Below are 17,753 nucleotides of genomic sequence, written 5' to 3'. Positions count from 1 at the left end.
CAGAAGTAGGCCATTTGGCCCTTCGGGCCTGCTCCGCCATTTAAAAAAGAATCATGGCTGATCGTCTAATTCATACCCTGTTCCTGCTTTCTCCCCATATCCCTTGGTCCCTTTGGCATTAAGAAATATATCTATCTCCTTCTTGAATATATTTCATGACTTGGCTTCCACTGCCTTCTGCGGTAGAGAATTCAATGGCATATCCCATATCCTGAGACTGTGACCCCTGGTTCTGGACTCCCCAGCCATCGGGAACATCCTCCCTGCATCTAGCCTGTCTAGTCCTGTTAGAATTTTATAGGTTTCTATGAGATCCCCTCTCATTCTTCTAAACTGTAGTGAATATAGGCCTAGTTCACCCAATCTCTCCACTTACATCAATCCTGCCATCCCAGGAATCAGACTAGTAAATCTTCTTTGCACACCCTCCATGGCAAGAACATCCTTCCTCAGATAAGGAGACCATCCTTGCTCCTGTATTTCAAATCCTCTTGCAATGAAGGCCAACATACCATTCGCCTTTCTAATTGCTTGCTGCCCCTAGAACAAAGAACAAAGGAAATTACAGCACATGAACAGGCCCTTCGGCCCTCCAAGCCTACGCCAATCCAAATCCTCTATCTAAACCTGTCGCCTATTTTCTAAGGGTCTGTATCTCTTTACTTCCTGCCCATTCATGTATCTGTCTGGATACATCTTAAAAGACGTTATCATGCCCGCGTCTACCACCTCCACTGGCAATGCGTTCCATGCACCCACCACCCTCTGCGTAAAGAACTTTCCACGCATATCCCCCCTAAACTTTTCCCCTTTCACTTTGAACTCGTGTCCCCTTGTAATTGAATCCCCCACTCTGGGGGAAAAAGCTTCTTGCTATCCACCCTGTCTATACCTCTCATGATTTTGTACACCACAATCAGGTCCCCCCTCAACCTCCGTCTTTCTAATGAAAATAATCCTAATCTACTCAACCTCTCTTCATAGCTAGCGCCCTGCATACCAGGCAACATCCTGGTGAACCTCCTCTGCACCCTCTCCAAAGCATCCACATCCTTTTGGTAATGTGGCGACCAGAACTGCACGCAGTATTCCAAATGTGGCCGAACCAAAGTCCTATACGACCTGAATGCTTGCTTTCAGTGACTGGTGTACAAGGACACCCAGGTCTTGTTGTACCTCCCCCTTTCCCAATCTATCACCTTTCAGATAATCTGCCTTTCTGTTTTTACAACCAAAGTGGATAACCTCACATTTATCCACATTATACTGCATCTGCTATGCATTTGCCCACTCACCCAAATTGTCCAAATCACATTGGAGCCTCTTTGCATCCTCCTCACAGCTCACATTCCCCTCCCAGCTTTGTGTCATCTTGGAAATGTTACATGTAGTTCCCACACCCAAGTCATTAATATATATTGTGAATAGCTGGGCCCCAAGCACTGATCCCTGCGGTACCCCACTAGTCACTGCCTGCCACCCGGAAAAAGACACGTTTATTCCTACTCTCTGTTTCCTTTCTGTCAACCAATTCTCAATCCATGCCAGTATATTGCCCTCAATCCCATGTGGTTTAATTTTGCACTAACCTCTTATGTGGGACCTTATCAAAAGTCTTCTGAAAATCCAAATACGCCACATCCACTGGTTCTCCCTTATCTATTCTACTAGTTACATCCTCAAAAAAACTCCAGCAGATTTGTTGAGCATGATATTCCTTTCGTAAACTCATGCTGACTTTGTCCAATCCTGTTTATGCTTTCCAGGTGTTCTGCTATCACATCCTTTCTTATAGACTATAGCATTTTCCCCACTACTGATGTAAGGCTAATTGGTCTGTAATTCAATGTTTTTTCTCTTCCCTCCTTTTTCTAAATAGTGGGGTCACATTTGCCACCCTCCAATCTCTTCCTGTTAGGAGATGTTCTCATGTCTTCCCCATGGTGATCGCACAATGGCCCAGGACGTGGCTACTTCGCACCTTCTTTGTTTCAGAAGAAGACATTCAATTTTGGAATATTTTTAGTATGGGGTGCAATTGACACCTCTTAGCTTTGAAGATTTGTCCTTTTGTCTTTGTCAGACAGTTTGAATGCACAAAAGGCCAATCCCTTTTTCCTCGGTGGTCATTTTGGACCATTGTTCACTTTTTAAAATAAAGGTTCATTTTTTAAAGACGAAGTCCATTTTTCATAACTTTTCACAGTTAGTCCATGGTTGTTGTATAATCGCACTTCTGGTGTGCATGACAAGTAGTATCAGGAAAAAACAGAAGAGACTTATAATGTTGTGAAAAATAGTTGTAAGATTGGGAGTGTTTTGGAAGCCAGTAAAGGGCAACCACAAAGTTGATTTTAAAAAAAAAAGGGGGAAAAGAATAGAATACGAGAGTAAACTAGCCAGGAATATAAAAGCAGATTGTAAGAACTTTTTCAAGTATATAAAAAGGAGGGTAATTAAAATAAATGTTAGTCCCTTGGAAGCAGAGACAGGAGAAATTATCATGCGGAATGAGGAAATGACAAAGACGATGAGCAAATATTTTATGTCTGTCTTCACCGTAGAAGACCCCGATTACACACCAGAAATAGAGGGTAACCAAAGGGCTAATATAAGTGAAGAAATTGAGGTAATTTAATATCCGGAAAGAAAAGGTATTGGAGAAACCTAAGGGACTAAAAATCGACAAATTCCCCAAGACCTGATGCCGTACTTCCTAGAATTCTAAAAGAGGTAGCTGCAGAGGTGGTGGATGCACTGGTTATGATTTTCCAAAATTCCATAGATTCTAGAATGATTCAAACGGATTGGAAGTTAGCAAATGTAACACCACTGTTCAAGAAAATGGAACTGCAGGCCAGTTAGCCCGATGTCACTCATTGGGGAAAATGCTGGAATCTATTAAAGATTTAACAATGCACTTAGAAAATCATAGTATGATCAGACAGAGTCAACATCATTTTACGAAAGGGAAATTTTGATAAATTTATTAGTTGTTTGAGGATGTAACTAGTAAGGTAGATAAAGGGGAACCAGTTGATGTAGTATACTTGGATTTCCAAAAGGCATTCGATAAGGTGCAACATAAAAAATTAATATGCAATATAAGGGCTCGTGGAGTTGGTTAACAGACAGGAACCAGAGAGTAGGGATAAATGGGGCATTTACAAGTTGACAGGCTGCAAGTAGTGGAGTAAGGATCAGTGCTGGGGCCTCAGCTATTTACAAAGAGGCAGAGAGTAATGTATCCAAGTTTTCAGATGATACAAAACTAACTGGGAATGTAATCTGTGAGGAGGACACAAAGAGGCTGCAAAGAGATATAGACTGGCTAAGTGAATGGCCAACAAGGTGGCAGATGGAGCATAATGTGGGAAATGTGAAGTTATTCACTTTAGTAAGAATAGAAAAGCAGAATATTTTTTAAAAGGTATTAAATTTGGGTATATGCTTACAAGGAATACAGAAAGTTAACATGCAGGTTAAAGGCCTGCTCGGGTCTGCAGTTGAAACCCAACCAGAGCCTGACAGAACCACATCCGACCCGGCCCGAGTCCTTTGATTTTTTCCTGCACCCGACCCGACCACCGGAATGAAGTTGATTATATTAAAGAGGTTGTGCTCTACCTTGGATGGAATCGCTCACTGCAGACCTGTGCGGAGTCTGGAGTCTTGACTTCCTGGCTGTCACTGTGTCCTACCTGACCCGAGCCCGAATGCCGGACCTGGAAGAACGCTCTGACCTGACCCGAACCCGACACATGTCGTCTGGTTCGGGTCAGGTAGCCCATGCTCTAATGCAAGTACAGCAAGCAATTAGGAAGGCAGATGAGATGTTGGCCTTTATTGCAAGCAGAATAGAGTACAAGAATAAGCAAGTCTTGCTGCAGTTGCACAGGGCTTTGCTGGTACCAAATGCAGTGTACTGTGCACAGTTTTGGTTTCCATGCTTAATGAAGGATGTACTTGCCTTGGAGGCGGTACAGTGAAGGTTCACTAGATTTGTTCCTAGGATAAGAGGCTTCTTCTATGATGGGCTATAGGCTAACATATGAACATACAAATTAGAAGCAGGAGTAGGCCACTAGGCCCCTCGAGCCTGCTCCACCATTCAATAAGTTCATGGCTGAACAGATTACTCCACATTCCCGCCTACCCCAATAACCTTTCACCCCCTTGCTTATCAAGAATCTATCTACCTCTGCCTTATAAATATTCAAAGACTGCTTCCAGTGCCTTTTGAGGAAGAGAATTCCAAAGACTCACGATCCTCTGAGAGAAAAGAATTCTCCTCATCTCTGTCTTAGAAGGGCGACCTGTTATTTTTAAACAGTGACCCCCTAGTTCTAGATTTTGGAGGCTGAGTAGATTGGGCCTGTACCTCTCTGGAGTTTAGAAGAATGAGAAGTGATCTCATTGAAACATTCTGAAGGGGGTTTGATAAGGTAGACACTGAAAAGCTTTTGAATCTTTGGAATTGTCTACCCCAGAGGATTGTGGATGCTCCATTGTTGAGTACATACAAGGCTGAAATGGACAGATTTTTGATCTCTCGGGGAATCAAGGGATATGGGGAGTGGGCGGGAAAGTGCAGTTGAGGCAGAAGATCAGCCATGATCGTATTGAATGATGGAGCAGACTTGAGGGGCCATATGGTCTGCTCCTGCTCCTGTTATGTTCTTATATTACTATGTTGGTTACTGTTGCTGCCCGGCCAATAACCAACATTTGTTTGTGCAATGTATTCCAAGATCAAAGGAATAAGCCAGCTGCAGTTGGCACATAGTGTCATCAACTACTTACTGTGAGAAACAAAATTTCCTGCAGTGTTTTCTATTTTCAGTTTATGCAGATGGCAGTATATGCTTAGACATTCTGCAGAATCGCTGGAGCCCAACCTATGATGTTTCATCAATTTTAACGTCTATTCAGGTAATTTTTCTCTCATTAAATGTTATCTAATCTATTCACCCAATTAACTAAACTGTGTTCCTGAAGTCATTTAAAGTCCCCTTCATAGTTAATTTTGTTCTCTCCTCTTGCCACCTGCAAATTGATATTTAGTCCCCATAGGCAATCCACATCAAATGCTTTTATTTATATATCTTCTATGCAGAGCAGTGGGCCCAACACTGACCTTTGTGGAACATCATTGTTTCTTTCCCTCCAATCCAAAAAACATCCATTAACCACTAATTTGCTTTCTGTCCTTGCATCTTATGAAATGCCTTTTGAAAATCCACTTTTTTTTTATTTGTTCATGGGATGTGAGCGTCGCTGGCAAGGCCAGCATTTATTGCCCATCCCTAATTGCCCTTGAGAAGGTGGTGGTGAGCTGCCTTCTTGAACGGCTGCAGTCCGTGTGGGGTAGGTACACCCACAGTACTGTTAGGAAGGGAGTTCTAGGATTTTGACCCCACGCCAGTGAAGGAACAGCAATATAGTTCCAAGTCAGGATGGTGTGTGGCTTGGAGAGGAACCTGCAGGTGGTGGTGTTCCCAAGCATAACATTCATTGCATTCTCTATTAATATGCTTCATTAATCCATCAAAGAACAGTATTTAAAGTTTGTGAGACATGATTTATCTTTTATAAATCCATGCTGGAAGTTCTTAAGGTGGAGAGTGTCTTTCTAAGCAAGTATTTCTTCCTATATTTTAAGCTCCTAGAACCTTTATCCACTGCTGATGTTGGAGTGACTGGTCTGTAGTTAACCTGACTATCCTTTTCTCCCTCTTGAACAAAGGTGTTACATTGGCCGCCCCCATTCCAACCTTCATATCCAAGGATGGTTGAAAGGTTGTAGTCTTCTCTCCGAGTCCCTTAACATTCTGAGGTGTGTGCCATCAGAGCTGATTGATGCCTTTTCCACTTTTGAGTTTCATCAACTTTTTTCAGTACTACTTCCTTACCTATAGTTATACTATCCAGTTGCTCCATCATATCTTCGTGTATCCTTTCATTCCATTGTCTGTCTTTTTGTGAAAACAGAGGCAAAGTACTCATTGGTATTCTTTTATCCCCCGTTTTCTTTTTTTAATCTCTTAATTGGCCCTACCCTTTCTTTAACTGTTTTTGTTACAAAATCCTTTCTTTAAAAAAAAAACTTACTTGCCATCTTTTCTTCATACCCATCTAATCATTTTTACTTCTATTTTTCTATATTGTGCTTGATTTTTCTTTTGTATTTGCCCTAGATTTGTCACATGCCTTTTTACCCATGTTTTGCTCCAATTTTAATTATTCATCTCCCCAGCTTCCAACTATTTCTGCAATATTGCTTCTGCCCAAGGATATATTATTTAGTATGTTAATCATTGGTTTGAAATTTTCCCATTATCTGTGCACCTTTTCCAGTTAATTGCCCATAATCTGACTCCTCCTTTCTTCCACCCCCTCAAACTGGGCAGCTCCTGTAATCCTGTTTTAATTATGTACCTTAACTCCAGTAGTAGAAGGGCATATCAGTAATGGTGACCATGAAACTACCAGATTGTCGTCATAACCCATCTGGTTCACTAATGTCCTTTTAAGGAAGGAAATCTACTATCCTTAACTGGTCGGACTACATGTGACTCCAGACCCACAGAAATGGCCCTCTGAAGTGACCTAGCAAGTCACTCAGTTGTACCAAACTGCTACAAAAGAGTCGAATAAGAAAAAAATTAGACAGACCACCTGACATCGACCTAGGCGCCTGAAACAACAAAAGCACACCCAGGCTAGTCGACCCTGTAAAGTCTTCCTCACTCACATCTGGGGACTTGTGCCGAAGTTGGGAGAGCTGTTCCACAGACTAGTCAAGCAACAGGCTGACATAGTCATACTCAGTATCATACCTTTCAACCAATGTCTCCTCTGTCACCATTCCTGGGTATATCCTGTTCCATTGGCAGGATGGACCCACCAGAGGTGGCGGCACAGTGGTATACAGTCAGGAGGAAGCAGTCCTGGCAGGCTTCAACATTGACTCCAGACCCCACGGACTCTCATGGCATCAGATCTAATGTGGGAAAGGAAACATCCTGCAGATTACCACCTACTGCCCTCCCCCAACTGATAGATCTTTACTCCTTCATGTTGAACACTACTGGGAAGAAACACTAAGGGTAGCAAAGGCACAAAATGTACTCTGGGTGAGGGGGCTTCAATGTCCATATACCCATCACCAAGAGTGGCTTGGCAGCACAACCACTGACTGATTTTGGCCAGGAACTGAATTATTGTCTGCCAGACTGGACCCAAGGTAGATGGTGAGAGAACTACCATGAGGGAAAAACCTATTTGACCTCGTTCTCACCAATCTACCTGTTGCCGATGCATCTATCCATGACAGTATTGAAAGAAGTGACCACCACACAGACCTTGTGGGGACAAAGACCTGCCTTCACACTGAGGACACCCTGTATTCTGTTGTGTCATACTACCACCATGCTAAATGGGATAGGTTCAGAACAGATCTAGCAGCTCAAACCTGAGCATTCACTACAATTTGTAAACACATTATCCAGCATATCCCTCATTCTACCATTACTATCAAGTCAGGGGACCAATCAAGGTTCAACAAAGAGTGCAGGAGAGCATGCCAGGAGCACCACCAGGCATACCTAAAAATGAGGTGCCAGCCTGGTGAAGCTACAATACAGGCCGACATGCATGCTAAACAACGCAAGCAGCATGCTATAGACAGAGCTAAGGGGCCCCATAACCAACAGATCAAATCAAAGCCCTACAGTCCTGCCACATCTAGCCGTGAATGGTGGTGGGCAATTAAACAGATAACAGGAGGAGGAGGCTCCACAAACGTCCCATCCTCCAAAATGGCAGAGCCCAGCATGGCTCCAGACCTCACTACAGCCTTGGTCCAAGCATGAACAAAAGAGCTGGGCAAAGGTGAGGTGAAAGTGACTGCCCTTTAGTCAAGGCAGCATTTGACATCAAGGAGCCCTAGTAAAATTGAAGTCAATGGAAATCGAGAGAAACTTTCCACTGGCTGGAGTCATATTTAGCACAAAGGAAGATGGTTGTAGTTTTTAAGAGGCCAATCATGGCTACAGGAATTCCCTCGGGGCAATATCCTAAGCCCAACTGTCTTCAGCTTCATGAATGAACTTCCTTCTATCATAAAGACAGAAGAGGGGATGTTCACTGATGGAATAGAATAATACAGCACAGCAGGAGGCCATTCAGCCCAGTGGATCTGTGTCGGCTCTTTCGAAGAACAATCCAGTTAGTCCCACTCCTGTGTTCTTTCCCAAAATCTCTGCAATTTTTCTCATTCAAGTATTTATCCTATTCCATTTTGAAGGCTACTATTGAATCTGTCAGGAGCAGGTAGCTCAGTTGGCTAGAAGGCTAGCATGTGGCTCAGAACGATGTCAACAGCACGGGTTCAATTCCCATTCTGGTCGGAAGAAGGCAACGGGAAACCACTTCATATACCCACTTCCCTTGTCATGCTTATCTCTCCTGGGTGGAGAAAAGCAGCAGAGGATCTGTCCTTGGACAGACCACCACCATGGCACGGCATTGAATCTGTATCCACTACCCTATCATTCAGTTTATTCCAAATCTTAATCAGTCATTGCATGGGAAAAAAATTCCTCGTGTCATTTCTGGTTCTTCTGTCAATCACCTTAAATCTGTGTCCTCTGGTGAGTGACCCTTCAGCCACTGGAAACCGTTGCTGTTTATTTACTTTATCTAAACACTTCATGATTTTGGACAGTGCTATCAATTTTCCTCTTAGCCTTTTCTGCTCTAAAGAGAACAACCCTAGCTTCTAGAGTCTATCCACGTAACTGTAATCCCTTATCCCTGGATAGTTGGATGATTAAATGTTTTCAATAGTTTATACCTCTACAAATTTTATAAATATAGAATATAGTAGATTAGTACTTTAATTCAGCATCAAGTTTGACTTCTTACCGAATGTGTGATGCAATGTTAAGTGGATTCACTAGTCACTCTTGACAGTGAAATATGTTCTTAGAGGATGCAGCAACAATCTTGACTGGGATGTGCCAGTTGGATGTTATAGTGATTTGAAGAGTTCTGTTATTTAATTTGTCTTTAGTCCAACACATTTTGTGTTGAGGACGGAAAGGGTCTCCTTCAGTTACTTATAATCAGGTGATTGGCGTATGAGTGTTTCTATGGCTACAGCTTGCATTGATTAGTGCTTAGTTTGAGTGTGAAGCTGCTTATATTCAGACTGCCTGTGCCTTATGGCAAAGCAGTTTTGGTTTGGTTGTTATCTCAACACCTGGAATAAATTCTGCCAGTCCATTTTTTATGGATATGTGCTACTGGCGAGAAGGCATATCACCATATATGTTGGAAAATCGTCAGTGTAGTTCTCCTGGTATCCTAAGATGTGATCCCAGCAGGTAAGACTCTCACTGCCAGCACACATTTATTTAAGTTGATTCCCTGTTACATCTGATGAACTCAGAAGTGCCAATTGCTATATGACAGTTCCATGTTGCAAACTAGAGACTGTTCACATAAGTTACAATAACTAGTCTTTTTATTGTGACCGCAACAAAAGTCAGATTTTCATAATTTAACAATTTGTAAATGCCAGTTAGTTAGAATCAAAGTTGTTAAGCTCAATTACTCCATTTCAGTTCATACCCAAAAACAAAAGGACTCTATGTTCGGTGTTCAGTTCTATTCACAACTCATCAGATAAATGAGCAGTCTGTGGCTACATGTAGCGAGACCTGGACAACATTCAGGCTTGGGCTGATAAGTGGCAAGTAACATTCACACCAAACAAGTTCCAGGCAGTGACCATCTCCAACAAGAGAGAATCTAACTACCTCCCCATGACATTCAACAGCATTACCATTGCTGAATTTTTTTATTCATTCATGGGATGTGGGCGTCGCTGGCTAGGCCAGCATTTATTGGCCATCCCTAATTGCCCTTGAGAAGGTGGTGGTGAGCTGCCTTCTTGAATGGCTGCAGTCCGTGTGGGGTAGGTACACCCACAGTACTGTTAGGAAGGGAGTTCCAGGATTTTGGCCCAGTGACCGTGAAGGAACGGCGATATAGTTCCAAGTCAGGATGGTGTGTGGCTTTCAGAGGAACTTGCAGGTGGTGATGTTCCCATGCATCTGCTGTCCTTGTGGTAGAGGTTTGGAAGGTGCTGTCTGAGGAGCCTTGGTGTGCTGCTGCAGTGCATCTTGTAGATGGTACACACTGCTGCCACTGTGCATTGGTGGTGGAGGGAGTGAATGTTTGCGGATGGTGTGACAATCAAGCGGGCTGCTTTGGCCTGGATAGTGTCGAGCTTCTTGAGTGTTGTTGGAGCTGCACCCATCCAGACAAGTGGAGAGTATTCCATCACACTCCTGACTTGGGCCTTGTAGATGGTGGACAGGCTTTGGGGAGTCAGGAGGTGAGTTACGCGCTGCAAGATTCCTAGCCTCTGACCTCTTGTAGCCACGGTATTTATATGGCTACTCCAGTTCAGTTTCTGGTCAATGGTCCCCAGGATGTTGATAGGGGATTCAGTGATTGTAATGCCATTGAATGTCAAGGGGAAATGGTTAGATTCTCTCTTGTTGCAGATGATCATTGCCTGGCACTTGTGTGGCACGAATGTTACTTGCCACTTATCAGCCCAAGCCTGGATATTGTCCAGGTCTTGCTGCATTTCTACACGGACTGTTTCAGTATCTGAGGAGTCACGAATGGTGCTGAACATTGTGCAATCATCAGCGAATATCCCCACTTCTGACCTAATGATTGAAGGAAGGTCATTGATGAAACAACTGAAGAGGGTTGGGCCAAGGACACTGCCCTGAGGAACTCCTGCAGTGATGTCCTGGAGCTGAGATGATTGACCTCCAACAACCGCAGCCTTGATGCCATACTCTCATCCCCCACCATCAACATCCTGGAGACTACCATTGACCAGAAGCTTAATTGGACTAGCCACATAAATACCGTGGCGACAAGAGCTGGTCAGAGGCTGGGAACTCTGCGGCAAGTAACTCCCCTCCAGACTCCCCAAAGCCTGTCTGTCTACAAGGCACAAGTTAGGAATGTGATGGATACTCCCTACGTGCCTGGATGGGTGCAGCTCAAGAAGCTCAATGCCATCTAGGACAAAGCAGCCTGCTTGATTAGCGCCACATCCACCACCTTAAACGTTCACTTCTTCCATCACAGGCGCACAGTGGGAGCAGTGTGTACCATCTCCCAAGATGCATTGCAGCAACTCACCAAGGCTCCTACAGCAGAACCTTCCAAACCCACAATCTCCACCAACTAGAAGAACAAGGGCCGCAGGCACCTGGGAACACGACCACCTCCACCTCCACCTCCAAATTCCCCTCCAAGTCACACACCAGGCTGACAATAAATGGAAATATCTTACCGTTCCTTTGCTATCGCTGGGTCAAAATCCTGGAACTCGCTAACAGCAATGTGGTTGTACCTACACATGGACTGTAGCTGTTCAAGAAGACGGCTCGCCACCACCTCCTCAAGGACAGTTAGGGATGGGCAATAAATGCTGGCATTGCCAGTGACTCCCACATCCCATTAAAGAATAAAAATAACTAAAACTCACTGCTGTGTTGTGGGACTTACTGTGCACAAATTGGCACCAGCATTTTCTACATTACAACGTTGTTTCCTATTCAAAAGTACTTCATTGGTTGTCAAGCACTTTGGCCAGCATTTTATTAGCCCCCCCTGAGGTGGGTTTGGAGGCCAGGTGCAGGGAGTATCGTGGGGGGAGGGTGGGGTGTGGAGTGTCCATCGCCCTGCGATCTTCCCGGGGCTGGGATAGGTCCATAAGTGGCCTATTAAAGGCCAATTAAGGGCCTCATCCCACTGCCACGCGGGGAGGATGCCTTGGAAAACGAGGCAGCTCCCTGCGGGTTTGGGGAGGTAGTGTGGCCCTCCTTCGTGGGTAACTTGGGACCCATGGAGGACCCCCACCGGGAACAGCTTTATCTCCTGGGATACCAGCCCCCCAAGCCAGGGCCTTCCAGATTGGCCCCGGCGACCCCGCCTCATCTACCTCTGTTCCGAAGTTCCACCGCTGGGCCCAGCCTGAGGTCTCTGCAGTACCAGAAGTGGCCACTGCTCCTGGTGGCCTTGTCAATACTGCTGAGCCACCAGCCCTCTGATTGGCTGGCAGCTCTTGGAAGCGGGATCCCTGTCCCTTTAAAGGACCGGGAGTCCCCACCTCCTAAAACTTTGATTCACAAAAATAGGAGGATATCTCTGGGGGTGGGGGGACACGAAAAGGCAGGAACCCTGCCTCCAGCGCAAAATCCAGCCCTTTGGGACATCTGAGATTGTCAAAGGTGTTTTATAAATGCAAGTTCTTTTGTTAAGTCACCAGAATTGCGCTCATTGATAGGTAGTTTTGATCTGTGAAGTCATATACCCATTAGGAACCTAGCCAAACTATTTTCTCTCAGAGATAATTGTACTTTTCCTTTTTTTAAAAAAAAACTGTTCCACTTGAAAATTCAAACACCTGGCAGTAAAGTGTGGATTTTGTTCATCTTTTGTGCTCCTGTTCTAATCGTATGACTTCTTTAAAAAAAAATCAATAACAAAATTGTGGCAGAATGATCTGTACATACTTTTTATCAAATAAAGAAATGGAAAAAGTTGAATATGATCTTGTTGGTTAGAAGAAAAGGCTCTCACATTCAGCCTGGACTGATTTGAGATTGATTTAATTTAATTTAAATCTTTTTTTCCCCTTCCATCTTTTCCCCTGCCCACCAGTCTAGAGAAATCAGTTTGAGACAGGCTCAGCCTAGCTCCTAGTGCATGAAACTACCCAGGGTCCACCTCTAAATTCAGCCTCACGACTAGTATGGCTGGATGGTGCAGTAGCGTGTGTTCTTCAGAGAGTGGGGTTAAGGTACATTGTTGAAGCAGATTTGTTGAAACTTTACTCTTCATTTAGTTTATGCTACACTTCACCTCAGTGCACTCAAGACTCTCATTTTGTATCTGGTGAAGGAAGAGCAGCTTTGACTCTAATCTTCAGTTTTAAAGAATCATATATAAAATATACAGTCATTCCTTTTGGCATAGCTCCCTTGTCTTAACAAGGTGTCTTAACCCCAGTTATCACCTCCTACTTGACTAATTTGAATATTTCCTTTGCATGATGCAGTTAAAGTAATTGGAAATGTTTCTTTACCTGACATTGACATTTCTCACCTTTTTTAGTAAAAATTAATTCACTCTCCAATTTGTCTCCCAACATAGTGGGCCTGTGCCCAAGTTTCTAATCTCAACTGTGCCATAGGGTAAATGCTAAATGGAAGCTGCACAGTAAAAGTGGAATAAAAACCTGCGATGTCATGCATCTTGTAGCAATTAGTCCCAAATTCTTATTGGCAAAGGCCTGGTAGAAAATCAGCTGCCCATTGTTTTAGTTGCAGAGTGATATAGGGCACCTAATTGTGCGGAGTGGGAGGAGGCTTTCTATTTGATTAAGCTTTATTTACTATTAGAAAAACTTTTAACAAAAATCAAAATGGATGACAGAGGTGAAATGCCAAAATCTAACCCAGACTGTTTGCTTTTTCTTGTCTAGTCCCTACTTGATGAGCCAAACCCAAATAGTCCAGCAAATAGCCAGGCTGCACAGCTTTACCAAGAAAACAAACGGGAATACGAGAAGAGGGTATCTGCTATTGTAGAGCAGAGCTGGAGTGACTGCTAACCTAGAGCAACAAGAATCCTCTGCTAACTGCCCAATGCATTATTTTACCTGAGTAAATGCAAAAAAAGTGTCATAAGACTGGCAGAAGAGTCTGCATACGTTCTTTGCTGACATTCTTAAGGAATTTTAACCCTTTATCGTTTGTACTGTTAGAGGGTTCTTTTGTTGCATGATGTGAATTTGTAAGCAGTATTTGATAAACTCGTACACTCTATGGTCTCTTTCCTTGTTTAGGCATCATCATTGATCCAACTTTACACCAACTAGTTTATTCACACCTTACTGATACGAGTGAGAGTGAAGTGTTGAATTGCTAACAACAAAGTTTGATTTGCACGGAGGCAAATCCTGGTTTTGGGATCCATTAAACTTCTAGTTCAATATTTTATGCTGCTGTCCTGATCACCAGTTGTAACACCTAAAGTACATTTGAACAGGAGAGCAATTACAACGTAATTTGCTCAGCAACTTTGAACAGCCTATTGTGATATTTGCTTAATGAAGAGCTGCTTTTTACAGCATGTGGATCTCACTATAGGTTGGTAGTAAGCTGGCTTTTTCTTTTCATGCAGTTTTGCAATACATTTGAGCTGAACTAGATCCCAAAAGGAGGATACTTTTCCACATTATCTCGCATTTTATTTTGGGGGTGGGGGGGGAATGCATCTATTTTATCACATGGGAAAACTACCATCTGTTAAATCTGAATGGCAGAATGTGACTGGAAGCAGCTGTGTTTAGTCAGCATTTTGTCATGTAGATAAATCAGAGAAAAGTTGAATGTGTAAATCAGGTAAAGGCAGGTGCTTCTATTATTCAGGTGCACACAGAACTGTAATAACTTGTAGCTTTGCGCCTCCTATGGATGACTATTGCCTACCCGCACTTTGATACATCTCCCATTTGTAGATGCTCTGCACAACTAAATTCAGGAATGCACCAAGGAAAATTGAAAGCCTGCATATATTCGATGCACATGTCAGTTTACACAAGTTATGTTTGGGAGAGATCTTCAAATCATTTATCACACCAGACCATCTGTTCCAGCAAAAAAACTTTCTCTTTTCCCTTTCATTATTCACTTTCCCCCTCTTGAAATATTAATTTCTAGGAGGTGAGATACCACAGGTGCTGACAAACCAAGTGTCTGTTTTTCACCCAAGCTTGGATAGGCAGTGAGTATTCGTAGGTTATCTGCTGGTAAGAAGCTTCACAGCCAAATATGATCTCATCTTCTGATGCCCATTCAAGTGAGGCTTTTAATTTAAATACTACTTCAATTTTTTTTTGTTCAACTGATAATGGGCATCCTATGCTCCAGAGAGCAAAAAATCTAATTTGTTTTTAAAGGAACAATAATCCTAATTTGCTGTAATCTTATAAATGTTCAGTATCCTCTTGACATCTCCATTGTCTGATTTAGTGGCTACCATAAATGGGGATACCTTTGGTATTCTTTCCTATATTGAAGAAATAGCTGTGCTCGGGGGTGTTCTGTATATGTGTAAAGCTAAGAGTTTCATTTTATGTTTCGGCTCTGCAAAACTACTTAGACAAGCAGAAAAAACTCAATTATTTATAAAATCAAATGAAAATGTCATATTTAGAGTATCCCCAGCCTTTTTTCCTATTTTAAGTGATACAGCAACCAATTAGCCTGAAAAGGTCTTCATGAATACCTTTTGTGCCATGCTGGTATAGAATCTTCCCCCGCCCCCCCAGTAATGGTGGGTGGCTTTCCCAACATGCAGCCAAACTTAAAGGAATGTCAGCTACTGAGCCTCTTTCTCAGCCAGAAGATTAAGAGCATCTATATTGGTAAGTGTTTGGTAGGAAGCACCCAAAGTTGTGTTTATTTTCTAGGAGGGAATAGTTACAGGCCTTGCCACTACTAGGTGTGTCACCGTAGTGAGGTTGGTAGCCCAGGTGAGGATTGATCCGTTTGAGGAGCTTTGGAGTTTGGTTAGTGATGCATGTGTGTGTGAAAATATTTTAATTTTTTCTGCTTTTGCTGTAATTAACTTTACTGTAATTACCTGTTGTGTTACTATTGGAATGTTGTAATGTTTTTCAAATGGTTACACTTTCTGCTGTGGTTTGTGAAAATTAATTATTTCTGTTAATGCTGTATAAAGGATTTCTTTTATTCCTTGTTTTGTAAAGATGTATTTTTTTTCTTTTAAAACTTAAGCTCCCTTTTAAAGGTGCATCAAACATTTTTGTACCCTATTCTACAGTGCTTTTTATAAGGAAGTCAGTGAAGGAAATGTATTTATGATTCTGTTCAAGTAATTCAAAAGTAGTACCTGTTTGCCATCTATTTCGCTGAAGAAAAATATGATTTATTCTCTTAATGTAAAGTGATTTATACAGAAAGTGATTAATGATATCAACTATGTAATGATGTTTGCCGAGGTAGTGTTTTTTTTTTTTTGCCTTGTTTTTACTCTTTTCTCTCCCTCTTGGAGGCTTGGGAAACAATTGAACAATTGATGGGCTTGTGTTCCATTTTTATAAGGTAACACTGGCAAGAACGTTGGTAGTCCTCTGGGCTCTGCAGTTTCATGATGCTTGTATGTTGTACAATATGTATTGATGCAAACACTTTTTCAGATTTTTTTTTTAAATAAAAGCTTTACTTTGCGAATATAAGTGCTTTGAAAGTATAATGAACTTGTATCATCTTGTAATTGCTGTTCCTTATCAATGAATTTTTTTTTTAAATTACAAGATAATTTCAACTATGGAAGTCAGTTTTGCTATCTTGATTCATCCATCTAAAAGATCCTAACATCAACCTGGTGTAGTATTGGATTGTTTCTTAAATGATTCCAGGGTTTGTCCCTCTGCTACTCTAACTGGAAGTTTATTCCACACATTGATCATCCTGTGGGAAGAAATATTTTTTGGCATCAGTCTTAAAAGTACACTTCTGTTGTCTGAACACGTCTCTCCAAGTTCTACTCTTGCAGTTTAAAATTATTTTTTGGGTAAACTTTTTCTTTACCCATTTCCATCTATTCATAACCCATAACACGTCTAAGATCACCTGTTGATTGCCTTGATTCCAGGCTGAAAAGCCCAGCTTTCTTCGATCTTTTCTCCTAACAATGGGGACTAACCTTAAAGCACTTTGCACTTGCATTTCTTGGTGATCAGAAATGCATGTGATATTCAAGGTACAGTCAGACCACATCACAAAGTTAATCATTACCTTCTCTGATTTGCATTTCTGTTCGAGCTAATTCAACATCTTGCTGGAAATAGCAGGTCTGGCAGCATCTGTGGAGAGAGAAGCAGAGTTAACATTTCAGGTCAGTGACCCTTCTTCAGGTCACTGACCTGAAACGTTAACTCTGCTTCTCTCTCCACAGATGCTGCCAGACCTGCTGAGTATTTCCAGCATTTCTTGTTTTGATTTCAGATTTTCCAGCATCTGCAGTATTTTGCTTTTAATTCAACATCTTGTTGGCTTAGAATCATAGAATGGCTACAGCACAGAAGGAGGCCATTCAGCCTGTTGTGTCCATGCCAGCTCTCTGAAAGAGCTACTCAGCTAATGTCACTCCCCTGCCTTTTCTCCATAACCCTACAAACTTTTTCTCTTCAATAATTATCCAATTCCCTTTTGAAATCCATGATTGAATCTGCCTCCACCATCATTGCTCAGTATTGGTTGGATGTATTTAGCATTATCTACTAAAATTCCTAGGTATCTTTCAGCTTCATCCATAGCTAACTCAAGACCATTGTTGGAGTAGGTGTGCCATCTGTTTTACTTTTCTGCATGTAGAACATTATATTTCTGCCTACTTTAACAACTTGCCATTTCTGTAGTGAAATTCCTCGTCCATTTTCACTTCCCACCTTGTTTGGTATCTCATCTGTAAATTTGTGTTGAGGTCATTTTTGTAAATTAGAATCAGTGGTTGTCCCATCACTGAGCACTGAGGCATCCCACTCAGGACTTTTCCCACCCTTCGTGCTGATTTAACTACTCTGCCTGTTTTTATACCCTTCAACCAGTCTCTTGTCCATT

General features: G+C 42.3%; 1 protein-coding gene across 2 annotated transcripts in view; it reads left to right on the top strand.

Moving 5' to 3' along the window:
- Window positions 1-16,383, top strand: part of LOC137375952 (ubiquitin-conjugating enzyme E2 A-like) — a 28,885-nt gene extending 12,502 nt beyond the window's left edge. The window contains exons 5-7 of one of the 2 annotated variants that reach the window (XM_068043721.1): window positions 4,844-4,932; window positions 5,747-5,836; window positions 13,586-13,720. In XM_068043721.1, the coding sequence (XP_067899822.1) occupies window positions 4,844-4,932; window positions 5,747-5,806 (149 nt within the window). In that variant the 3' untranslated portion in view covers window positions 5,807-5,836; window positions 13,586-13,720. Of the gene's footprint in view, window positions 1-4,843; window positions 4,933-5,746; window positions 5,837-13,585 lie in introns of both variants that reach the window. The other variant, XM_068043720.1, reaches the window with a different exon arrangement.
- The last annotated feature ends 1,370 nt before the right edge of the window (window positions 16,384-17,753 follow it).

The sequence above is a fragment of the Heterodontus francisci genome, chromosome 12, assembly GCF_036365525.1.
Source record: "Heterodontus francisci isolate sHetFra1 chromosome 12, sHetFra1.hap1, whole genome shotgun sequence".
Taxonomy (NCBI): domain Eukaryota; kingdom Metazoa; phylum Chordata; class Chondrichthyes; order Heterodontiformes; family Heterodontidae; genus Heterodontus; species Heterodontus francisci.
This window is presented reverse-complemented; position numbering and strand designations above follow the sequence as displayed.